At 68.0% G+C, this 25,445-nt stretch overlaps 2 protein-coding genes across 2 annotated transcripts; both read right to left on the minus strand.

Annotated features, from left to right (window-relative positions):
* Nucleotides 1-83: 83 nt before the first annotated feature.
* On the minus strand, nt 84-3,404 carry EFNA1 (ephrin A1). Its single transcript, XM_042785101.1, has 5 exons — nt 3,252-3,404; nt 1,643-1,938; nt 1,499-1,564; nt 1,197-1,247; nt 84-983 (listed from the first exon to the last, which is right to left on the minus strand). Exons 1-5 carry the CDS (start codon nt 3,359-3,361, stop codon nt 868-870), a joined length of 639 nt encoding a protein of 212 aa, XP_042641035.1. The 5' UTR covers nt 3,362-3,404; the 3' UTR covers nt 84-867.
* A 4,415-nt stretch (nt 3,405-7,819) lies between these two features.
* EFNA3 (ephrin A3) lies at nt 7,820-18,075 on the minus strand. The gene is made up of 5 exons (XM_042785089.1): nt 17,885-18,075; nt 9,785-10,074; nt 8,989-9,054; nt 8,749-8,826; nt 7,820-8,634 (listed from the first exon to the last, which is right to left on the minus strand). Exons 1-5 carry the CDS (start codon nt 18,001-18,003, stop codon nt 8,513-8,515), a joined length of 675 nt encoding a protein of 224 aa, XP_042641023.1. The 5' UTR covers nt 18,004-18,075; the 3' UTR covers nt 7,820-8,512.
* Nucleotides 18,076-25,445: the final 7,370 nt, after the last annotated feature.

A 25,445-nucleotide genomic window follows, 5' to 3' on the forward strand; every position in this document is an offset into this window, starting at 1 on the left:
CTCTTTCCAAGGCCAGGCATGGCCAGGAGAGCCAGGTCCATGGCGTGGGGGGACAGGCCCCTCACCTCCCCAGCTCCAGGTGCTCAGTGTGATCTTGGTTATTTATTCAAGACAATCGTATAAAAACTCCCATGATAGAAAGCTGTACAAATCAGGGCAGGCAAAGCACCCCATACAGGGTGCTGCCAGAGGGGTGCCCCTCCAGCACCCGGCAGAGGGGAAGGGAAGGGGGAGGTCCAGGGTGGTGGGGGCAGCTCTCACTGCCCCCGTGTGTGATGGGATGAAGGATGGGGAAGGGGTGCAGCACGGTGGGGAGGGGGGGATTTTTCCTAGAGCTCTGCCACGCTGGCTCTCAGGCAGCTCAAGGATGTCCAGAATCCCGGATCCGGTGACGCTGAGGGGCCACAGCCCCAGAGCACTGCCCCAGCCAGCACCGGTGGCACCCCGCTGGCCCCAGGGCCAGCACCGCATCCCCAACTGCGGGACATGTCACAATCTGAGCCCACAGCAAAAAGAGACCCGAGGGCCATCCATGAGCAAGCTCAGCTCCAGGGGCAGGGGTGCCAGCCCCCTGCTCCCCTCCAGTCTGGGGCACACGCAGCCCCTCCAGTCCAGGCTCATGCTCAGCCTCCACCTGCTGAGACCATCCTGTGTGTGAGGGCCGGGGGAGCTGGGGCAGCCTGAGGGCTTTGGCTGCTCTGCTTGGCTTCGGGCCCCCCGGCCCTGTAATACTGACAAATCCTTTCCTCGCCCAGATGTGCGCAGGGCAGGCCACCCCAGGGTGCATGAGGACCACAGGGGTCCTGAGCATCCCAGCTCCATCCCCAGTGGCCACAGCCTTGGTCTGTCCGGGCACAGCGGGGCAGCTCACAGCCCCTGTGGCACCAGGAGGGGCAGGAGGAGGCTGATTAAAGTGAAGGGGCTGCTGCCCCGCATCGCCGAGTTCTGCCCCACACTCCTCAGCACGTGTGCAGCTGCATCATCTGTGGGGAGAGAAGCTGTGAGCACCCAAGGGACAGGACATGCCCCAAGCCAGCAGCACATCACCCCGGGCAGGGGCTGCTGCCAGCCCTGCCCCCCCAGTCCGTGTGTGTCCCCCCCCACCCCCCTCCAGAGAACGGTGGGGCTCAGCCTGGCTCTCCTGCCAGCCCCATGGCTGCCTGGACTCGTCTGCCTTCCTGCAGCCACCAACCTACCTGCCTGGATCCTCCCGTTCTGCGTAGAGGCAGGGACAGGCGGTGCCTGAGCTGCAACAAAGAGGGTCAGGCTGGTGAGGGGCAGCTCCCCGAACCCCCCCCACAGCCAGGTTTTACTGGGTGCCGTTCTCCCGCAGCTGCCAGCACCTTCCTGGCCGAGCTGCGTGTGCCCACACCCCGGGGCTGGCAGGGGGCCATGGCCTGGCTGTGACTCAGCTCAGGAAAGGCCAAGCTGGGCACCAACACTGTGAGCAGGAAAGGGGGCACACAGATGGGATCTGGGGGGTCCAAGTGATACTCACTGCCTTTGCCAGCAACCATCACCTTCAGCTTCAGGCACGCTTCCCCGTGGTGGTGAATGGGTTTGGCTGCAAGGGAGGATATAAGTTAGGCAGAGGGAAGCCCAGCAGGGACCCCAGCCCCACAGCAGACCCCCAGGCACTCACAGATGTAGTAATAGCTGTGCCCCTCCTTAAACTCCTTGCCCAGCGTGAACGGGGTGAAGCGCTGGAACTTCTCTGAGAACTTCTCAGGGCCATGCAGGGCACTGGGCTTGTTGCACTCCCAGCGGATCTGCTCCTTGGAGCGGGGCTTGCAGGCCCGGTACTCCTCGGGCTCCACCAGGTAGAGCGTGTAGCGCTCCATGGCACGGGGGTCCACGCTCCCCTCCTCGTAGTGTGGGCAGATGATGTCCAGGTAGTCGTTGAGGCGCACCTCCACTGTGTAGTTGCTCCTCAGGAACCTGCAGCAAGAGGGAGGAAGGGGTCAGCTCCAGCAGGGAGAGGCATGAACCTTCCCCTGCACCCCCAGATTCTCCACGCTGATCAACAAGGCCAAGGGAGAACAGCCTCCTGACCACAGCAGCTCCTCAGAGCCCAAGACAGGGGAACCTTTGGTCTACCCTTCCCTGTGCAGAATCTCACAGTTCCCAAGGCTGGCTTTCGGAGGAAAAGCCCCACCCCGGACTGGCCCCCCACACACAGGCAAGCACACCCCCCTTCCCAGCGCTCCCCAGCAGCCGGGGAGCAGGGAGGGAACCCACTGGGACTCACACCCTGCCCGTCCCAATGCTCCCAGAGCCAGGAGGCGTCGGCAGCTCTCACCCGTGGGGCAGCCAGCCCAGCTCCAGTGCCTGCTGCTCCCCACACCTCACCCAGTGGGGAGGAGGGGGACAGACTGGCAGCAGGTTGGGGGCCTCTACGGGGACCCCTCACCTCGCTGGCTGCTGCCGCCTCGGGAAAGCAGAGCCACCCATCGGGGCCAGCCCCTGCTCCCAAAGCCCTGCCGCCCCTGCTTACCCTGGGGGTGGGGGGGCAGGGCAGACAACACACAGCCCTACAACCGGGGGGAGGTGGGGTGGGGTAGTCCTACAGTTGAGCAGGACACAACTCAGAGATAGGACACCCCTACAGCTGAGGGGTCATGGCTCAGGGGAGTCACTCCTACACCTAAGGGGGGCTGGTGCCTTGAGGGGCACCCCTACAATCGCAGGGTCACGTCCTGGGGGGGGAAACCCCTTTAGCTGGGGGGTTCGAGGCACGGATCCCGGTCACTTCCCCCCCCCACACACACACACACATCCTGCCCGGGCGGCGGGAGTCGCGGCCAGCCCCGTGTTTGTCAACACGCTTCCCTGTGCCCCGGCGCCGGGGCTGGCGCCGCGCCACCCCCGCGGGGAAGGAAGAGGCCCCGTTCCCGCTCGGCCTTGGGAACGGAAGGGCCCCCCCCGGTTTCCCACCGCCCCCCCCCCCAGGTCTGCACCTGGGCTGACCGTGCCGCTCCCCGGCTGCGCGCAGGGTTCGCCCCACTGGGCTCAGCACCGGCCCCGCCGGGGTTAAACACCGACCCCGCCGCCCCCCAGCACCGGGCTCGACCCTCCTCACCCCACGCTCCCCCCGCGCCTCCCCACCCCACAACCCCACAAAGGCCCCATCCCGGACAAAGGCCGCCGGGGAGCGCCCGGCCCCGTCCGCGCCCTCGGGGCCGCCAGGTCCCGGTGGCGGAGAGGGGGAGGGGGGAGGCTAGTGTGTATGGGGGTGGTCTCCCGGTACTCACCGGAGGTTGGAGCTGTTCCAGAAGACGGTGTGGCGCTCAGCAGCCGCGGCCGCCGCCGCCCAGCACAAGCCCAGCCCCAGCAGGGCCAGGGGCACCCACCGCCGCTCCATGCGCTCCGCGGGGCGCGCTCCGCCGGGCGGGCACCGCGCCCGGGCCCCCGCCTTAAGTACGGCCCCGCCGCCGCCCCGCCCGGGCCGCGCCCCGCCCCGCGCACCGGGGCCGAGACACAACAACAACACGGCCAACGCGGCGGGGAGGGGGGGCGAGGCCCCACCCCCGGCAGCGGGGGTGATGCGGGGTCCCGGGGTGGGGGGGCGCGGGTCCTGCTCGGCGGTACCACCACGCGTGGGCTTTACGTGTGCAAGTGAGGCGGGGGGGGGGGGGGGGGGGGGGGTCAACCCCTCCTGAGGCACCGGCGTGATGGGGTGCGGCCGGGCTGCTCCCCGCGGGAGGTGGGGGGTGAACGCCGGGGGCTCCGGGCGAAGCCTCCGAGCCGTGCCCGTCCCCTCCTCGCCGGGGGACGATGGCCAGCGGTGGGGTGCGACTGAGGGCGGGGACCCTGCGGGTCTGTCCTCCTCCCAGCCGTCGCCATGGGAACCCCCTTATCTGAGATGGCGGGACACACATGCACACACACACACACACACACACACACACATCAGGAGCCCTTGGGCAAGTGGGGCCTGGGGAGCTGCAGCCACTGCCAAGAAGATTCTGGGAACCTGGAAGGGCTGGGGGTGGCAGGGGCAACATCCTTCCTCGCCCCCCCGCCCGGCCCCTGCTTCATGCCCTGCCCTTATCAACTGCCTCTGCATTCCCAGGGCTTTGCTCCAGCACTGGGCAAACCCCACAGGTGTCCCCCCACCCTGCTCCCCCCACTCTCTGTTTGCTCAATATTGTGAAATTCGCCCCCCCTTCCCCGTGACTCCCTGGCGCAGGGCAGGGGGCTGCGGGTGCAGCAGGCACGTTGCCAGCTGCCTGGCGGGGAGCGCGGCGGCTCGCTATCTGCTCCCATCTGCCCCCAACACCGATCCATCCTTGTTAAGCCGGGCGGAGAGATGCTTCGCCGCTGTGTTGTGAAGTGATAACTCAGCTGCATTTGCAAAACAACTTTCCTCTTGTTTATTACATAATGATCCATTGATTGTGGGTAATGTTGCATGCCCGCCGCTGCAGCCGTGCGAGGAGCGCTCCCCTGGCACGCTGGAGGGGCTCGGGCAGGCGCCGGCACCGCGGCTGTAACCAGAGAGCGGCCGTCGGCTCCGGCAGCTGAGGGCTCCCACAGGGCGGAGGCTGTGGGGCTCGGTGCCCCACATCCCCCCCACATCCCCCATGTCCTCCCCGTGTCCCGGCCTCTCTCCCCACCCTCTGCTCCGGCAGGAGGGGGACCCGCTTCTTCCCTTTCATCCTCCCTTGTTGCGGCCAGGTCTGACATCATCCCCTGCGCTGTAATGACTGTGCAAGGCCTCCTGCTCCTGGGAAGCTGGTGCTGCCGTGGCTTGTACACGGGAGCACCTCCCGGGAACACCCCTGGGGCCACAGCCTGCTGGGATCGACGAGCCGGAGCGTGGCACGTGCAAGCCGCGGGGACGGGCGCAGTGGTGGGAGCGGGTCAGCACCAAAGCTGCTTCCCTCCCCGGGGTCCTCGCATTGCCCCGCTGCTGCCCCCACCATGGCAGAAACGGGCTGCACCTGGGCCGGGTGCCTGGAGAAACTGAGGCAGGGAGCAGCTATGGGGGGGGAATGGAGCAGCCTGAGGCTGTCCACCCCCGGGCAGGGCTGGTGCAAGCCCCAAGTGGGGTGTTGAACCTCCTGGAGCACTGCGCTGGATCCATCCTGTGGGACTGGGATGTGGTACCCAGCACTGTCAGCTGAGGGGCTCCTCCACCACGGTCCCCAGCCCTGGGGCAAGGCCACCAGCACATGGTGGCGGGGCTGGGAGTGAGGCCACGGGGACCTGGGCAGGTCCCAGTGTCATTGTCCTGCCTGGCCCAAGGCAAATGGGCAGTGCCAGCATTGCTGGCTGGACTGGGGGAGGAAGGACAAGCATGTGTCCCCTGCTGGGACCAGCCTGAGGGACAAGCCAGGGCTGGAGGGTGCCCCATTAACTCCCGGTGCTCAATCCCCCCGGGGCTTGATGGTGGGGGATGAGGTGATGGTCACACTGGGCAGGGTCCCGTGCAGGGTGTGCAGCCAGCAGTGGTGGCGTGTGTGCACGCAGGGCTGGGGACCGCCCCGGGTGACCGTGGGACGGGGTCGGTGCCCGTGTAGGCAGGGCTCCTGCCGCGCCAGCCGCTGCTTGCAGGACAAAGGTGAAGCTGTTTCGCGCCGTAAACACTCACGGCAGAGCGGCACGGGGCAGGTGGGGCCGGTCAGAGGCCGCAGAGCTTGTGACAAACTATTTATGGTTTCTCAGCTCGGGACACCCAGGTGAGCCCCAGCCCCTGCCTGGGCTGACATCACTGGCCGTGAAGCTGGGGGAGGAAGAGGAGCCATCCAGTCCGCGGCGGGGAGCAAAGGCCACGGTGACGTGCCGTGCCGGCTGCGTGCAGCCCGGCAGGTAGGCACAGCCTGACGCCAGGCCGCGCGTGGCAGGGGCAGAGCCATGTCCCCGAGGCTGGCTGGCCACGCCAGGCCCTTACACGTTTGGCCGGAGAGCGGGATGCACCCAGCCCTGCCCGGGGAGGACGGATGCTGCCACAGGGTGATGCAAAGCCTCGTGCCGCACTGCCGGTCCAGGCGTACACCCCGTGCCCAGAGCTGGACCTGCTGCTGGGGCTGTGGGACACCCCCCCCAGCACCTGGGGGGCACCTGAATCCCAGAACTGGGGTCCCAACAAGGGCTTCCCCCTGCCTTGGGGCAGAAGGGCTTGGGAATCCCCTGTACCAGCACCCCAGGAATCTCCCCGCCAGTCCAGGCTGCCCCTGGCGTGCCACACTGCGCCCTGCCCAAGGGCACGGAGCGGAGCAGGGCTGGGTGGCCGGTCCCCACCAAGCTGGCGGCGATGCCACACGCGCCGGGGAGTGGTGCCAAGCTCGAGGCAAGTGGCAGGAAGGATTTGGCAAGCAGGGCTCGCTCTGCCGCGCTGTGCTGGGGGCAGCTGACTCAGTCTCCTGCTCCTCAACAACACCCCCCCCCCCACCCCCATCCCGGGCTGACAAACCTGAGCTGGGCTCTCCAGCCCACCCCGCTGTGTGCTGCCGGGACGGGGGCTGTGGCTGGTCACTGGTAACCAGCATCCAGGGGGGCCACGGCCCTCAGCAGTGCTGGGTGATGCCACCCCAGCTGGACCCGAGCCATGGCATGGCCACCCAGCCCAGGGCCAGCAGCCGGGTGCCACGCTGAGACCCCTGGGAGAAGTGTGGGGGGGTCCAGGGCAGGGTCCCCAGCCCCACAGTGGGCCAGGCCTGTAGGAGTGCTGGGGGGGAACTTGGGGAGCCCAGCGCCTGCCTGGAGCGCTCAGGGGACCCGTCTGACGGGTTCGCCGGCTCTTCCCACCCCTGGACAAGCCCGGGCCGGCGGGACGCCGAGCCACCGCCCAGCTGCGCCTGCTGGGGTGGGGGCGGGGGGGGTGTGTGTGTGGAGAGAGGCTGCCCTGCCACCATGGCTGTGGGGACCCCCCAACCAAGTCCACGGCCACGGCACATTCGTCCCCCCAGACCCACGCTGCCTTAGGGGCAGAGATGCTGACCCCTTCCCTGGGGGCACTGGGCCCCCCCAAACCAGTGGGGTGCACGGTCAGGACCCACACAGCCGCTCCCCTGCACTCGCTGGGGCTGCGGGGTGCTGGCTGCAGGGCTGGGTGTGCCCCCCTCCTCCATAGCCCCAGTGACGCCCCCCACTTCGATGTGACCCCATCCTCAGCAGGTCCCTGAGTGCAACTCCTCCCTGCACATCCCGCTGCCTTGCTGGAGGCGCCGGCGGCGGGGGAGCCGAGGGCGTCCCCCCATCCCACGGGAGCCGCCGCACAGACAGGCGTGTGCCAGATCCCCCCGACAGTGGCAGGAGCTGACATGCCCGGCAGAGCCAGACGCGCCGGGGGGGGGGGGGGGGACACGACCATGTGGGGATTCCCATGGGGCTCCCGGGCACATTGGGGTGTTGGCCCACGGCTGCTCGCTCTGTGCAGCCGGCGAGGATGGTGAGGAGGGCTCTCCTGCGCCTCCTCCTCCTCAGGCTGCTCCCAGCCACCGCACCCCCAAAAGCACCCACGCCAAGGGTCCTTACCTGCGGGCGCTGCTCGCTGTCCCTGCCGTCCTCCTGCGGCAGCGCCGGGTCTCTGTCGGATGCTCCGTGCTGCTGCCCGGGAGTCCACGGGGAACAGAGCCAGCGCGAGGCAGGGGAGGGAGCACCCCGCATCCCTTCCTGGGGTGCCCTCGCTGCCGAGCCCACAATTGGAACCGTCGTGGCCAGGCCCGGCGAAGGGGGTGGCACAGTGAAAGTCAGCACTCAGCACTCACTGCCCTTGCTTGACCCCCTGCCCTGGCCGAGCCCCCCGTGCCTGAGGGCCGGTTGGGAGCGCTGCATGCCGCTGTGACAGGGGTTGGTTTTTTTATCCTTTTATTATTTTTTTTTTTTTTTAATAGACTAAGAGCAGAATATGAAAATCACCAGCCAAAGCACTTGAAAAAAAGGTTGAGATTGTTTTTTTGTTTTGTTTTTCCCTAAAAAGTGTCTGTGCGTTTGCATAGGTCGGGTCTTCACGGAAGACGAGGAAAATCCAACACGTTCATCTATGTACAAGCCAGCCTGGGGCTGGCGCCGCTGCCTATGGTACAGTATAGATATATCTATATAGTCGCTCTCTGTACAGTATGTATAGATCTCTATATAGGTATGTACAGGCTGCCCAGCCCTGGGGGTCCCTGCCCTCACTGGGCTCCCCAGCCTGGCGCTGCCCCCCAGACACGGGGCACCGGGTGGGCTGCGGGCAGGACTCCACGGGCAGGACTCGGCGCTGTGGGACGGTGCCAGCGGAAGGTGCGGTACACGCAGCAGCACCGAGCCACGTCCTCGCAGACGTGGCCACAGCCGTTGGCGGGGTCGGGGAGGGGTGGTGGTGGGGGGCGAGTCCCGGGCGAGACTGGTGTGTGCCGCAGCCCCCCCGCCCCGTCGGGCGGCTCTCCGGGCAGGGGGGTGGTGGTGCGGAGGGGCCGGGTGGTCCCGCGGTGGTTCCCCACTGGCTCTCACGAGGGGCAGCAGGTCGGGGGGTCCCCACTCGGCAGAGCCGCGCTGGCGGGGCCCCCGCCGGTGCCAGGAGCTAGGAGGCCAGCAGCGTCATGAGGAAGAGCGCGGCGGCCACGGCCAGGGGCAAGTGTTCCCGCTTGGGGCTGGTGCCGCTGATGCTCTTCTCCAGCTTGGGCATCTCTGGGTTGAAGTTGTCTGTGGGGAAGAGCGAGAGGGTGAGGGTGGCACCGGGGCGGCCCCAAACCCTGACCCCGCGGGAGGCGGCGGGGGGACGCGGCGCTGCGGGGCTGGGGGCTCTGCCCAACTCACCCAGGTCCTCGATCTTCACCTCGGGCCGCAGGGTGAACTGCGGCAGGGTGGGCGCCAGCTTCTCCCCGGAGTGCGACGCTGCAAGAGGGAGAGAGGGGAGGGGGGGGGGGGTGTCACGCTCCCTGGCCGCCTTGCGCCGCAGCCCCCCTCCCCGGGCGGGATGGGGGAACCCACCGGCAGGCCATGCCGCCCCCCGCTCACCTGCAGCCCCCGGGGAGGGGGGGGAATGGGGGTACTTACTGGAGGCGCAGCACACGAACACCTTCATCTTCAGGCAGGCCCGGCGGTGGTTGTGCGTCGGCGTGGCTGCAAGGCAAGAGCAGGCTGGGGTGGCTCCACAGTGGGTGACCCCAACCCCGGGCACCCGGAGGCTCGGTGGGACTGGGCATGGTAGGGTCTGGCCCTGCCTGGGGGTGCTCTCAGGGCTGGGGGAATGCAGCAGCACCCTCACCCTGCGCCCTGAAGCTGCACCTGCGTCAGCACCCTGGCATCCCCATCCTGCACCAGCAGCACCCCCAGCACCCCAATCCCGCATCAGCACCCTGAAGATGCACCTGCATCAGCACCGGGCATCCCTGTCCTGCCCCAGAAACACCCCCAGCACCCCAACCCTGTATCAGCACCCTGCATCCCCGTCCTGCACCAGCAACACCCCCAGCACCCCAATCCTGCATCACTATCTCGCATTCTACATCAGCATCCCCATCCTGCACCAGCACCCTCACCCACATCCCCATCCTGCTCCCCCACACCCCCATCTTTCCCCATGCCACCTCACTCCTGCATCATGACACCCCCACTGCCCCCCAAACCCCCATCCCTGAGCACATGGTGCCCACTCCTTGGGGTGCTGCAGCCACCCAGCTGCAGGGGGGGGTTGGCGTGAGGGGGTCCTGGCCAGGCTGGGGACGCAGAGGGACCCAACCAAGTGGTGCAGTGCAGGGTGACCAGCTGGGGTGGGACACAGAAGACCCAGCGGAGGATGGGGGGGGTGGGGGTGGGCTGCATGGGGGTCCCTTCTCAGCACCCCACGTACAGATATAGTAGTACTCCTGTCCTGCGCGGAACTCGTAGCCCAGCGAGAAGGCGCTGTAACGCTGGAACTTCTCCGAGAACTTGATGGGGCTGTGGGGCGCGTGGGGCCGGTTGCACTCCCAGCGCTTGAAGCCCTGGCTGGTGTTGCAGGTGCGGTAGCCCTCTGCATTCACCATGTAGAGCACGTACTGCTCCAGCCGGTGCTCGGGCACCGAGGCGTTGTAGTGCGGGCAGTAGATGTCCAGGTAGTCGTTGACATTCACCTGCACCGTGTAGCCCTCCCGCCGCAGGCTGCAAGGGAAAGGGGGGACGGGGGTCAGGGGCACCCCCTGAACCTTCCCAAACACCACCTCCCTCCTCGAAAGGGACCCGGAGGCTGGAGAAAGGGCAGCTCCCAGAGCAAGGACCCCTGAGGGTCGCGGTATCCCCCTGCTCAACCTCTATCTGGAGCCCCCCCACGACACACTGAGACCCCTGTGCAACCCCACAGCATGGCCTCGCCGTCTCGGGGGGGTGCAGGAGGGATGCTGCTGGGGATGGATGCTACGGGTGCCAAGCCACATGCACAGGGGAACGCCTGTGAGTATGGCTGCACGAGACGGCACTGCTGGGTCCTGCCGGCAGCCTCAAGGAGGGGACAGACACAGCGGGACAGACAGACTGACCCAGCCAAGGGGCTGACAGGCACCGGGGACCCTGCAGGACGCGGCTCCTGGACCTCACTGCACAGCTCTGGGGGTGCCCAGGGGGGGCACAGGGCCCCAGTGCTCCCCGGCTCCAGCAGCCTAGAGTCGACCTGCCGTGGCTGCCCACCCTGGCCCCAGCCCTGCCACGCGCCACAACTCAGGGAGAGGATTTCTCACCCTGCTCCGGCTAATCCCGTTAGTTTGTTAGTTCGTTAATGCCGTAAAGGGTGGCCCTGGGGGAGCCTCATTTACATTGATTAGGAGCGGCAATCCCCTCAGATCCACTCAGGAGAGGCTCTGCTGGCTCCTAATCCGCGCCCGGTGGAAATCCCGGCCGCGGTAATCCTCGCTGCCGCGCTGACCCACTGCTCCTGCCAATTAATTACAAGCCGGCGCTGCAAGGCGCTGGCTCTGCACCGAGCTGCCGTGGCAGTACCAGACCCTGACCGGACCTCGATCCATCGCCCAGCTCAGCAGCGGTGATGCCTCCCTGCACCGTGCCGGTGTGGTCCCCCCCAACCCCACTATGTTGGGGGTCCCTTGCCCAGCTCCCTGGGGACATGGACCACTGCATCTTGGCACATGTAGCCGGGCTCCCCTGCGGTGCATCGCTCTGGTTCAGAGCCCCTTTCCCTGCCCGTCAGGGCAAAGCCAGGTCTGGGAGCCCCTGACCCAGCTCTTGGGGTGTCCCCTCTCCCCACGGGAGGGTCCTGCCACCCCCCCTCTGGGACCCTGCCTGCAGTGGAGCAGGTTCCTGGGTCTCCCTGGCAGGGCTGGGCAGGCAGGGCTACGCGTGCAGACGCCCCACCCTGCGCAACCACCCCCGGGCGCTGTTTGGGGAGCCCCGGCACCCTGCCAGGGCCCGCGGCACCCTGGCATGCAGCGCCCTAGAAGCCAGGCACCAGAGACAGAACCAAAGGGGGACCCGGTGTCTGCCAGCAAAGGGGGACCCAAGCAGTGCTGCTTTCCTGCCCAGGGCTGCCGCTGGCATCGGGGGCCATGGGAGGGCTGGCAGCAGTCCTTGTCACCCGTGGGGCAGGGAGTGCAGCCCCACGCGGCACCTCCCTTGCCGCGCAGCCGCTATTCCCCGGCCCAGCCCGGCACCCACCGGCCGCTGGGCAACTCCAGCACCAGCAAGGTGCTGAGGCAGCCACCCTTGCTCCGTGGGGCACCGGGACCTTTCATCTTCCCCCTTTGATGTGGTAGGAAGGGGGGGAGGGGGGGAAGAGAAAAAGGCTTGTTATTAAAGAAATGGCCCCGAGGAAAAAAATGCAATTAACTCCGTGCAGGACGCAGGGCTGGGACGCCAGCGTGCCCCGAGCTGGCTGCCCCACAGCAGAGCGGTTGCCGGTGCTCACCGTGGCCGGGCTGTGGCTGTGCCAGAGGAGCAAGAGATCCCCTGGATCAGCCCCAGGTCTCTGCACCCATGGGAGCGACACTGGGATCCATCTCCCGCTGTGCCAGGGGAAACCCCGTCCTGGTGTGTCAGGGAGCTGTAACCCCCCCCTTTCCCCTGTGGCACCCAGTGCTGAGGCAGTCCCCCCTCCCCACCCCCCCACCCCCCCCCCGCGGGACCCCATGCTGGGGCTCATTAAGAAGCGTAGCTCCTGATAAACAGCCTTGCTAACGAGCACTGCCCCATGTGGCACCAAGGTCTCCCCCTGGGCTGGGGCACACCAGCACCACAATGGAGGGGTGCAGATGGGGTGGCGGGGGCTGGCAGTCCCGCTCCCCACGGCAGTGAGCCCCATGGACGTCCCCGCTGTGTGCCGAGAGCTCGCAGGCATTGGAACATCGTCACCAGATGCGAGGGGCTGGAGAATGGCCCCAAACAGGTAGAGCCACGGGGCCACCACGCGGGGACTCCAGCAGCAGCCTCAGACACACCACTGTGTCCCTGCCACGCTTGGCCCCTGCGCCGTGACCGCCAGCCCCACAGGCACAGAGCAGCCCTCCACGCAGCTGGATGTCCCCAAATCCCGGCAGCCTCAAGGTGATCACCAGAGCACCCCGAGCTCTGCCTGCAGCACCGTTTGGCAGCACAGGGCAGGCAGAGCCGCATGCCCGGGCCAGCCCCGGCAGCAGGCAGGGAGCCCACGGGCCTGTCTGCGGGCAGGAGGACAGGCACAGACACCCAGAGTGAGGGTCTCAGCCTCCTTTCTCACCAACACCCACCCCAGAGCAGGCATGGGCTGCCCAGTCCCTGCCAGATGCCACAACTATGGGGAAGCCCCAGCAACAGGCGACCTGGGTGAGGATGGACCCCCCCCAGCCTCCCGGGCTCTGGCAGCTGCAGTGCAGCCGGTGGGGCACGGTAGGCTCCGGCAGTGCCCGAAGGGTTAAACGCGGGAGGAGAATGGGCAGCATCACTTCTGCACGACTGCATTTTTAGAGCAGGGCTTTGCAAAGCAGTGGTACCTTCCAGCAGCCTGTCAGCGCCGGGCAGATGGATGTCCCCTGGCAGAACCGTCCCGAGCGCAGGCTGGGCTCGGCGCCCACCGGCCCCGCACCGGCGGGACCCCGGCTACCTGGCAAGCCGCAGCCACGGGTGAGCTGGGCAGCCGCTCTGCTCCCATCTGCTGCGATAAATCTGGGCTGAGCGCTGCACGCTCGCTCATGCACTGCTAGGGAGCGCCTGGTGCACTGCAGCACGCCCCGGCGGCAGCGGCACAAGGGGGACCAGACCCCCTGTCCAGACCCCTGTGCTGCGGGGGCTCATCATCACGGTGCAGGAAAGGTCTGGAGGGCGGCAGGGCCGGAGCTGGGCTCAGCATCCCACACTGGAGGTGCCAAGCGGTGAGGACCGGGGCAACACAGGGCATCCTCTCATGCAGGTGATGGCATGGTGGGTGCCGGCACTGGGTGCCAGGGTGGACAGCCCCCCTCTCCCCGCCACGCAGCCAGGCCTTTTGTTTGGCTCTGGCAGCTTCGCCCTTTCGGCACATCCGGGGCCCATCGATCAGCCAGGGAACAAAAAAGTGCCATTGATTTACGCGGTCCCCTTCCAGTCACCCTGCGCGACAGCGAGAGGTGAAGGCGCATTGATTGCCGCCGTCCATCCACACCGATGGGCGGAGGGACAGACCAACCGACCACCCGCCTGCACCCCCCACTCAACCGCCGGAGAAACGGGAGACTCAGCCTGGCCCCCCCCCCCTCCCCTCTCTCCGTGCCAGCCCCCCCCCACGCAGGCAGCACTGCACAGTCACGGCGCCCAGACGGCCGCGCACACGCGCGCTGGCTCGGCAGACAGCGCCTGCGACGCAGCCCACGCACACGGGTGGCACAGCACGGCCCCCCCGTCCCGTGTCCCCGTTCCCCCCCCCCCCCCCACTCGCCTGGCACAGCCACAAGGTGCGGGCGCAAACGGCGTTGCCGGCACACGGTGTCCCCGGGGCTGCCTCCCCGCTCGGGGAACCAGGGGTCCTGGGGAGACAGTGGGTGAAGGGACTGTGGTACCTCAGGGCAGCGCCCACCTGGGGGTGATGGGCACAGCCCCCCGCTCAAGCACCCTGGGACCCCCAGCACCACCCTACAGGTGTCCCCGCAACCCCCCCTGTCCCTATTGACGGCCACACGATCCCTTTAATCCCTGCTAAAGCCTGTACCTTCCCGCTTTGCTAACAAGATCAATGAGGTTTCTAATTGGGTTTTAATTAAACCATCAATCTGTAACCAGCAACTCAATTACCAGCATGGGCCGGAGCGGGTGGCCCCGACCTGGTTGCACCCCGAGACAGCCCCCGCACCCCAATGCTGTGGCCCCTCATACCCCGGGAACACCGCTGCCAAGGCTCAGTGCCACCCAGCGCAGTGACACATGGGGCACGGCCCCCTCTGCCCCCGGGCAGCAGCTCCCACCAGTGCAGCAACGAGCACCCACGGGTGGCCAGGGGCTCTGTGCCCCACAGGGATCAGCCTGAGGGGGGCACAGCCATGGGGCAGGGAGTGGCAAAGCCCCCCCCAGCCCACCTGGGGACGACACAGCCCATGGGGCTGGGTAATTAGCCGCTGAGAGGTGTAATCCCCACCTCCAGCCCCGCAGTTGGACACACCACCACAGTGGGGACCCAGGAGTTGGGGCACTGCCAGCCTCCCTCCCCCCCCCCCCCCAGCGGGTGCAGAGCGGGGACACAGCTCCTCTCCCGTGCGAGATGCTCCCCTGGGAGAGGCTTTTCCGCACAAGGGCTCTCGAGAGCCTGCTCCAGCTCTCACCACCTGAAACACAAAGTCAGCCAGATAAAAGCTGCCTTGAAGCAGCAAGTTGAGGGGGGGAGGGCTGCACACCATGCCGGGCCCTCCCCACACACAGGTGGGCTCTGACCTGCCTGACTCAGCCGGGCACCAGCACCCCACGTACACCCACCTCCCACTCTGCCCCCGCCACGGTGCTGGGTCCCCCGAGGCCTCAGGCACTGCCACCCTCGGTCCCTGCACTGGAGCCAGGGGTGCAGCATGGCTCACCCCCACCCGCTCGGGGCGGGGGGGACTCTCGGGGGCTGCAGCCACACTGGAGGGAGCTGGCCATGCCTGCGCCCACACACAGGGACAAACCGCTGTCCCCACCTCAGCATCCAGGACACCCAGCGGGGAGATGGCATCCCACACTGGCATGCTGGGGCCCAGTTTGGCTGGGGACACCCCTGGGAACCCGCAGCCACAAAACATGGGACACCCCAGGGATGCAGCCACACCCCCCCCCCCCCAAATGCCAGCACTGGGTGGGACTCAGCCACCCTGCACCTTCGCCCCGTGCCTGTTCCCGACAGGACCTGAGAGCAGAGGGCAGGGACCAGCCAAGGATAGTCCTGTGTCTCCGGGGCTCGCCAGATGCCACCAGCAGTGACAATGGGACAGACAGACAGCACAGCTGGACCAACAACCTGGCCGAGCAGGAGCAGGCACCTGCTCTGACCCAAACCTCAGATCCCGCCTTCGCGCCTCCCCTGGGCTTTGCCATCAGCACCCCAAACTGCTGCGGGAGGAGTGCCCTGCCCACTCGGGGACCTTCCTGGCCTCCAGGCACTCCCAGCCATCTGCCGTGGTGGCCTGGAGGAGCACAGGCCACGTACCCGAGGGGACAAGCCAGGGCCAGCCCGCCACTCCCCAAGGCATCACCAGGACCCTGGGTGCTGCAGGTGGGCTCCGTGGGGCAGTCCCTCACCCCGTCCTCTCACGGAAAGGAGCTGCAGGGGTGCTCGGGGCGGCGCAGCGGGAGATGCAATAAATTCCTGGGGTGCCTGGCGCAGCCCCCGAGGAGCAGCCTGCAGCTAAGCCTGCTGGCATCCCCCTCCTCCCTGGAGAGCCCCGCGGGGCCGCGCAGGGCTTGTTTATTGCTCTGATTGCAGCGGGGTTGCTGGGATTTGCAGGCTGCGGCCCAGGGAGCCTAATTCCCCCCATAATTTATCTAATCCAGACACTTTGCCGCGTGGCTATAATTGCGGCCGAGCTGCCGCACTGCCTAACAATAAATATCAGCGCTCCGGAGTCCCTGGGACACGTCTCTGCCGCAGCCGCCCCCACCGTGCCGCCCGTGCCCTGAGCCGGACGCTCGCAGCCGCGCCAGAGACGCGTGCGCAGCGGGCGCGAGTGTCTGGCTGCGACACCCCCAGCTTGGCACGGCAGGCGCACCGCCAGCACCCCCCTCCACCCTGTCCCCCGGGAGGTGCCGGGTCACAGCACAAGGCTGCGGGCGATGGGGTGGGGAGAGGCAGCCCCTGGGTCATGGTGGGGTGAGGATGGGGGAGCGGGTATCTCCCACCCACCGAGGTCCCTGCAATGTCACGGCGTGGGGATGAGGCCAGCAGGCGAGGGGGTCCAGCCGGAGGAGTGGGGCGCGGGGGGGGGGGGGGAATGCCCGAGCGTGGCGGGGCGAGCCGAGCGCCTCGCCATTGTGCTGCGCCTCGGCACGTCGCACACACGCACAATTTATGGGGCCCGAGCTTCCGCCTGGCGACACAATCTCAATGGGAGGGGGAAAGAGCTGCTGGGGGACGCTCACTCCCCACACAAAGGGGTGCAGGGCGGGGGGAGCCCGGGGGGAGCCCCAGTACCATGGGATGCTCTGGCTGGACGCACGTCCTCGCCACACCCCTGAGCGCTCTCAGAGGGAAGGGGAGATGGGCGATGGCAGCAGGTGCAGCTCCCTGATTCCTGGGGAGGGGTCCACGGACCTGCGGCGGGCTCGCAGCCCCCCTTTCCCAGCCAGCCCAGCCATGCCCATCGCCACCCCAAAGCCTGCGTGGTGCCCACTCCCCTCCGGTGCGGCTGTGCCAGCCCCAGGTGTGGGTGCCATGCACGCCACGCAGCCGGGCAGCCCCCCGAGTGGGTGAGGGCAGGTCGCAGCCCCCGCCACAGGGGATGAAGGAGGTGCCGGGGTGTGTGTGTGTGTGTCTGTGTGCCGTGGCCATCAACCGCCCGGGCTCCCGGCGGCCGTGGGCGCGACGGCATGTTCCACACCTCTGCCCGCACCCCGCCATCGCCCCCACAACCCCCCCGGAGCCCCCCGCCCCACCGCCTTCGGCTGCTGCCCCAGGGATGGCATCGCTGCCCGCCTAAGGCTGGGGGGGGGGGTGGCGGCGGGCACCCATCAGGCCCCCCCCCACCCCCGCCGCGCCGCCGGTGCCGCTCCCGCGCCCAGACAGGCGGGGGGCGCGTCTGGCGGCGGGGGCGTCGCAGCGGGACCCCCCCTTGCCCGGCGACGTACCGGGGCGGTGCGGGGGGTGGGGTGGGGGGGCGGCCGTGCTCTTCCCGCGGCACCCCGGTACACACCGCGGGGCGGGTCAGCGCCAGCGGGGACGGAGGGGGGACACACAAACAGACGACTCAGCCCCCGGTGCCACCGACCCGCCCGCGCCCGCCCCGGGAGCCGCCGAGCCCCGCTCCAGCGGTGAGCCCGACCCCGCCGGTGCCCGCGCCCCCGGGGATACCGAGCCACCGCCGGTCGGGTCGGGCCGGCCGGGCGGCTGCCGCCCCCCCACCCCCACCCCCGGAGCGGCCCCCGCCTCCGCGGGCAGGGCGAGGTGCGCGGGGCCGGGAGGGGCAGCGCACCGGCCCCGAGGGGGGGATCCGGCAGCCCCGCCCGCACACCAGCGCCGCACGGACACCGTCCACCGGGGGGGGTGGGGGGGGGTCCCGCACTCCCGGCGCGCGCGCCCCCGGCCCGGTGTCATCCCCCCGCCCTCCGCCGCCGCCCCCCCCCCCCCCCCCCCCCCCCCCCCCGCTCCATCTCCCCGCTGCTGCGCGCATCCTTCAGCGCGATCCCCGGCGCGCCCCCGCCGCGTCCTTCCTGACGGCGACCCCTCGCCCCCCCAAACCGCCCCGCCTGGCCCCGGGGGACACCCCCCACCCCCCTCCCCACCTCCTCCCGGTGCCGGTACCGGCGGCCTCCCCCACGCGGCCCGCCCCACACTCACTGCAGGTTGGAGCTGTTCCAGTGCACGGCGTGCCGGTTGCCCAAGGCCCCCGGTAGCCCCCGGCCCAGCAGCAACAGCAGCGGGAGCAGGGGCAAGAACACGGGCAACCGAGCAGCCATCCTGCCGCCGCCGCGGAGCCCGCCGCGATCCCAATGAATGGAGAACCGAGCCGGAGCCGCCCGCGCCCCGCGCCCCCGGCGCCCAGCTCCGCCCCGCGCGCTCCCGCCGCCGCCGCCGCGCCCCCGCGCGCGCTCCCGCCGCCGCCCTGGGCCCGCCTGCACCGGCACCGGCAGCGGCACCGGGAGGCGGCGGCCGGGGCTACGCGGGGCTTGGGCTGCAGGTCCCCCTGGGTGGGGTCACTGGGGCCGGGTCCCACCGGGATCAGGTGCCGCTGGGGTCTCACTGGGACCCCCACGGGTGGGGGCACCGGTGTCAGGTCCCATTGACATTGGGGTCTCACCGGGCACCCTGTGGGTGGGGGCACCGGGGCCAGGTCCCACCAACATCGGGGTCCCGCTGGATGGGAGCGCTGGGGCTCGGAGCACTGACCCCCGGTGTCCGTGTGTCTGGGAGAGCCGTGGGTGCTGGCTCAGGGTCCCAGAGGGTCCTCACGGTGCTGCTGCCGGCACCATGGGGGTCACATGTGTTCACAGAGGGGTTTGGCCACCCTGGGGACACAGGAGTAGGCGGGAGGGTGGGCACCCAGCCACTTGTCACCATCACAGGTGGGTTGCAGCCAGTGCGCCGGGGCAGCCGAGGTGCCCGAGGAGCACAGCCACAGTTCCAGGCTCTCCCGTCTGCCCCATCCTGCCCCAAGAGCCTGCGCATGGCCGAGCACCCACCTGTGGGGCCAGTCCCTTTGCTTTTCCCCCACTCCTGCCCCATTCCCCTCCCTCCAAGGGTCTGTGGGGCAGAGGTACCCAGGGAGCTGGCGGCAGCCGCGGGGATGGTGGGTGCTCCCCTGGTGCCAGACCCCACCGACCACGCGGGGAGGGATCGAGCTGGGTGCCAGCTCCAGCCGCCCATCCTCGGCAAAATCCCTTAGCAACTGCGGCGTGGCACCGCCCGGCAGTCCCGTGTGCTGGGTAACCCACACCCCGGCACATGTGTGCGCACGCTTGCACCCGCACAGGCACGCACCCTGAGCTCCCACGCGGGAGCGCGCCCGAGCGCGTGGACGTTGCCGGCACCGACTCAACAGCCCCCACTCCGGCAGCGCCGGCTTCGCACATGACCCGGAGATTTGGCAGCCTGAGGAGCTTGCCAATGAAACCGGGAGGTTATCGAAACCGCGGCTGGGCTTGCTGAGCCAGCCCTGGCTGTTCCTGCCGGGAGCTGTCTTGCTGGAGTGGCGAGCATAGCCGGGACGGTGCAGGGCCAAATTCTGTGGCCCCACGTCCCCACCACCCGGGGCCCGGTGGCTCCCAGGCCTGGGCAGGTGACACGGTGTGGATCTACTGCTTGATGCCGAGGTTGCGGGGGTTTCCTGGCTCCCCAAAGCTGCCAGGGGAACCCAGGGTGGGAGCGGAGCCGCTCCCTGCTCACAGCCCCTTTTTGGGCTCCCCAACACCCCTTCGGATGTGCGGATACTGCTGCAGCCCGTGGAGGGGGACCAGGATGGTGCTGGCCAGGGTTTCACTGAGGCACCCCAAGTCCCACTCAGAGCTGTGGGGTGCCCAGCGCTGGTGACGCTGGTGGCAGGGCTGTGGCACAGCCCCCCAGCCCCCATCCATGCTGGTGGCACTGGGGGCCCAAGCCCCTGCCAGAGCCCTGCCAGAAAGGGGGAGGGGGGCTGGTAGAAGGGCCCGGAGGACCAAAAAAGCCTCTATTAATTATTCATCTGGAGAAGTGAAGTGAAGAAAACACAACACGTGGAAAAGGGCTCTGGCTGCCCCAGGGGGGTGGAGGCGGCGGGGGGGGGGGGGGCACTGGGAGGGCAGGAGGGGCCAGGGCATCCAGGTGTCAGGGCACAGCAGTGGTAGCGGCAGCGGCTCTCTCCCGGTGCGCCCTGGGGCTGGGGCATCCCGGGGGGGCTGCGCACCTCTGGAAGGGCCCAGCAGCACCGCGTTGCCACCATGGAAACGCCTTGGCTCGGCAAACCCATGGCAACACACACCTCCACATGGAAACCCCCCCCCCCCCCGCTCATGGCAACGCACACGCTGCCGCCAGCACCCACACACCGCCGTGCTCACTGGGGGGGGGGGGACGGGACCCCTGCGCCGGGGCACCCCGATGTGCCGGGCCACAGTGGGATGCACTGCGTACTCCCGTGGGGATGGAGGGATCCAGGCAGCTGAATACACCCTGTGCATCATGGCGTGCACCCACGTGTGGGTGCCAGCACCCACCCGGCAACAACCCCGGGGTCTGGGGACAGAGCCTGGCTGCAGCAGCCGGCACACGGAGGGGGCTTGGCTGGGTTTTGCCGACCACAGCAGGAGACAGCATCTGTGGTGGGGACAGCCAGGGGACATTGCCAGCTGGGTGGCTTCGCTCTCAAGAGGACACAAGAGGCCTCGAGCTCTCCAGGAGAGCTGAGACATGAAGTAGCCCTGGTTCCGCCTTGTTTCCGTGTCCCCCTGTCTCCTCCACCCCATGTCCATCACGCTGAGGGCCAGCAGATTTCTGTTTTAAAGCAGGGGGGACCAGAGCAAAGCCCCCCACCCACAGACCGGAGCGGGGAGCTGCGGACACTGGCCGTAGTGGCCACCATGCTCAGACAGAGAGGGGTGGGCACAAGGGTCCTGCCAGTTTCGCATGCCCAGCAAGGGCAGGGGACCCACTTCACCCGCCGTGGTTAATATTTAACCGCGGCTTCCTGTGACAGCATGTCGCAACCACAGAGCAGAGCCTGCATTCAATAAATCATCGCGCCGGGCTGGGAGCTGGGGAGCTGGTGGGGGGAGCGAGGGGCAGCGGCAGAGCAGTGCCCAGCCGAGCGAGAGGGGGAGCCGATAAATAATTCATTAAATAAATAAACATGGCGAGAGCGCGGGGAGGAGGCAGGCGTGTAACCAAGACAGGGCTCGGTGAACACAGGCATGAAATATTCACCAGCCACACCTACACGTCCCCGAACACGCTGAGCTCAGGGCTCCCGACCTGCTGGCAGGAGCCAGGAGCCGGCATGTATCCAGCCAGACACGGCAAGAACATGCGAATGGCATGCAGACCGGGCAGCCAGGGCCGCAGGGCCACAGCACCCGGGTCAGGGAGCAGGTAGCCGGGGGTGCTGGCACATCTGTGGGGAGCCGAGCAGCCCCTGGCTCTTGTCAGCTCCTCCTGGCAGTGTTTAGCCATACAAATCGGGCAGCCTCACGCAGCCCGGCGCTTGAGCACACTGCTGTCCTGCCAGGGAGCGCGCCCGGCCACCGTGCCCGAGGCAGACTTGCCACGGGTTGCACGCCCACGGGCTTCCAGCCACCTTGCTCCTTGCTGCCCCTTTCCTTTTTTATCCCCGTTGTCAGTCTTTAAATTTGAATGAAGGCCTCACGGATGGTCGCGCCGCGTCAGCGTCTCGGCGAGTGCTGGGTGAACGCTGCCCCGGTGAGGGCATGGGGTGCTGAGCCCCGTCATGCCCAGGGAGAGGGGGGACCCCCAGCACTGGAAGCATCCCGCGGGACCTCCTGGGGCTGCTCTGGGGCTGGGCTTGGAGCCATGGCAGCATCATCCAGGGCAGGGATGTAGCACAGGGGAGGTGAAGATGGGTGGCAGTGCCACTGGCCACCAGACCACCCCCCTGGTGAGCCACAGGTCCAGCCAGAGTGGCCACATGATGGGGGGGGGGGGGGAGGGCTGGAGGTGAGCCCCGCTATGCAGATGGACACGGGGGCGATTTGTTAATTAGCACCTCAGCAACTTGAGTTAATTGATGCAGAGCTTGACGGCGCGGGATCGCAGAGGAGGGTTAATTGCCAACGCAAGGCTGGCCGCTGGCAGCTCGGCCCCGGTGTGGCGGTGGCAGCACAGAGCAGGGCTGTCGGAGGAAATCAGCTTCCTTGCGGAGCCGCCGGATGAAGCCTTGCGTGGCTCCCGGCCCCGCTGCCTGCCAGCCCTGGGCTGGCTCACGGTGCCCGGTGGGGAGGAAGCCGTGAAGTCCCTGCCCTGGGCGCCTGGAGCCTGTTTTCCGGAAGCCTGGCTCCGGCGGGCTCTGCCGTGCCAAACCCCACCAACCCTGGGCGTGTGGGGACCCAGAGGTGCCAGGCAGGAGGTGCAGGGCAGCCAGCTCCTCGCGGTTCCCACGGCTCAGCCGGCGCGGTCCCCCCACGCCACCCTGGCACACGGCTGTGCCGCTAGCAGGGGATCCCAGGTAGAATCCCCACGCTGCGAGGCACCGACCAGCACCCACCCGCACGCCGCTCTCACCTTAGACCAGCTTGAGGCACTGCGGGTGCTGGACTGGGGTGCCGGGCGGTGCCGGGTTCCCGGCTGCCCCCTTTGCTGCATCCCATGGCCCGGCAGCCCCCGCGCCAGCGGTGGGGGCTACCTGGCAAGAAGCACCTGAGTCAGCAGCCGGCACCGGGTGACTCAGCCAGCTCCTCTCCTCCTGCGTGGCAAACCTCCCTCCCGGCCTCAAGATCACTCCAATATCATCTGCCGGCAGCACCCCCGGCCTCGCTGGACCAGGCCCAGCCCTTCCTGCTCCGGCGTGGCCATGGCAAGGATGCACCGGTGGGTGTGAAGGCTGTGCCGGGAGCAAGCTGTCCGGCGTGGGCAGGGTGAGCACAGTGGGGGCTGACACCCGGCCCCACTGCAGCACGGCAGCTACAACTCCCTGGGGAAGGGACAAGGACACGGAGCTGGGTCTGCAGCCGCCGGCCCCAGCACTTGGCTCCCCACTAGTCTCGTCCCTGCCCACCCCGGAGCTCCGTGCTCCGCTTGCCCTGGCTGTGCTGCCCCAATATCCCCTGCAAGGCAGCTGGGGGCTGCATCATCTGGGGTGGGGGTTAGAACCTGCTTCCCCCCAGCACCTGTCAGACCCGGGCAGGCAGCAGTGGGTGGTGGGCAAAGCAGCAACGGAGAGCTGAGCATGGAGCTGATGGCACGTGCCGCTGGGCCACGAAAAGATGTAAATGCCCCACTCTGAGCCCCACTGTTCCAGCAGCTGCGGGAGCACCCGAGCGCATGGTGGGCACGAGGCCACCGCACATATCAGCCCCCCCCGAGGGACCCGCACCCCCGAGCCCTGGCAGGGCCTCACAGCACCCCCGGGGCTTGGCCCTGCTCAGCCCCAGCAGCATCTCATCCTCCCCAAAAGCTGCCTGGGCTGCACCAGCTCTGCCATCACTGCCCGGGGCACTGCGTGCAGCCCAGGGGTGAGTAAACGGAGGTGTGGGCAGGAACGTGTGTGCTGGGGCTGTCAGCGTGCACAGGGGCTCCTTGGTGTGTCCCTGTGCTGGTGGCTGTGCTCACGGCACCGTGGCCCCAGGGTGCCCCAGGTACTGGTGTGTTTGGGCACAGGGTGCCTCTGTGGGGTGCCAGGAGAGGTGTGAGGGGTGATGGAGCCATTGTCGGAGCATCCACGGGGTTGGGCAGGGACCTGGCCCTCAGTGGCACATCAGACCTGACACCCAATACTGGCACAGGATGGTGGTGCCGGAGTCCCCGCCAGCCTCGCTCCAGGAGCGGTGGCAGATCTCTGTGCTGCCCATTACTGGTGCCTAAGTGATGTTAATCTGATTGAGGGGTGACAGGCAGCATCAATATACTGCTCCTGCTGTACATAGATCACACCGCAATTAGCATCTGCCCGCTGCCAGGACTGGGAGAGCTGGCAGATGTGAAAGGGGGTGACATGGCGGGGTGCCAGGCTGGAGGTGCCAGGGACAAGTCCACGCTGTGACCTGCCCCAGGTTGTCCCCATGCTCCTGTCCTGACCCTGCAGGCAATAGTTCCAGGGGAACTGCAGCCCCTCGGTGCCCAACAAGGGGTGGGGATGGGCACAGGTGTCCCAGGGGACACATGGTGACATCCTGGGGACCCCCAGCTGGCACCAAGCTCGGCAGTGTGGGGCTGCTTCAGCTCTGCCCCTGGGATGTGCGGCCAGTTCCACCCACCCTCAGGGACAGCCCATCCCCATCCCATCCTGGGTGACCCCCCCCAGCCTGGGCTTGGGGACATGGGCTGGGTACACACGGTGACACTGCTCCGCTGTGCCCTTGGTGCCGGGCAGAAATGTGGGGAAGAAAATGAGCTAATAAATTGGGGGAGCGGTGGGGGGGGGGCTCAGGATGAAGCATGCATGCGCAGGAGATTTCAGGGCCTGAAATATTCATCAGGTTTGATGTGGCGCCCGCCGTCACGCTGGTCATGAGTGATGGCACGGGGTAGATTTAATAATGCAATGCTCATAAAAGGCTCGGGAGAAGGGCTGGGGGCGCGGGGCGAAGATGGCCATGGCTCAGCACTCGCCTGAGATGCAGCAACCCAGCGGGGACCCCAGGAAAAACGGGGGGGTCCCTCTGCCAGCTGCAGCCACCCCAGCCCCATGCTGCCAGTCAGGGGATGCCACAGTGACAAGAGCTGGGTGCCCCGAAAGGGGACAGGGCAGAGGATGCTGGTGGCACCACCTGGGGACAGCCTGGCACAGCTGGCAGAGCATGGAGAGTTTCTGGGGGGAGTGGGGTGCCCCATGCTGCCAGCACCCCCACCCAAGGGGGTGGCAGAGGGCCCTGGGTGGGTGCACTGTCCCTGCAGCCCAGCAGTGGGTGCCCAGCTACAACGTCTGGGCTGGGTGTGGGGGGGTCCCTGCCTGGGTGCGAGCGTGGCCCCCCATGTCCCAGCGCGGGGTGTTGCCATTGCCTCGTGCTCCCTCGATAAATAATTCAGCGCATTGATCTGCCTCCTGCTCCGCCTGCTTCTGGCCATGGGCTGGCTGTGCCACGCTCCTGCCACCCACTGGGACCTGCCTGTCCCTGTCCCTGTCCCTGGGCTGGAACCAGCAGGGACCCAAGAGATTGCCCAGAGTGGAGCTGGGCACACCAGCCCCATGCCCAGCGAAGCCAGATGCTGGCCAGGCAGCACAGGGCTCTCCCATGGCTAACGAGGTCTTTGCCAGGGAAGCTCGTTAGCAGCTTGATGATCAAAGGAGCACGGGGTGGATCAATGAATGGAGGGGGGGGAGCAGGCACAGAGGCACTGCAGGGCTCCTGCATGGGGGCCCTGGGCATGAGGAGGGACCTCCCCTGTGCAGGAGCCTGCCAGCCCCCCATGTCCTGCAGCCCCCTGGGGACTCGCCTCCGCCCCATGCTTGGATATCGTGCCTGCAGCTCCCAGTGTCGGGGTCCCTCTGTCCCCCCAGCATCCTCCCAGCTGGACACATGCCTGGAGGGGACAGACGGGTAGCGAGGGCTCTGTGCCCGTGGCGCTTTGTGATCTGTTGCTCACAAGGGCTGCGGTGAAACACTGGCACCTAGCCCCACTGCCGACCCTCGCAGCACCCACTCCGGGCACCCTTGGAAGACGCTGCCCTGCGTGGGCACCCACCCCAGCCCATGGCCTCACCAGCTGACTGCCCCAGGACGCAGCATGCCAGGAGGGAGGGGTGTGGGGGGGGGTC

The sequence above is a fragment of the Tyto alba genome, unplaced genomic scaffold (assembly GCF_018691265.1).
Source record: "Tyto alba isolate M040663 unplaced genomic scaffold, T.alba_DEE_v4.0 Super-Scaffold_8, whole genome shotgun sequence".
Taxonomy (NCBI): domain Eukaryota; kingdom Metazoa; phylum Chordata; class Aves; order Strigiformes; family Tytonidae; genus Tyto; species Tyto alba.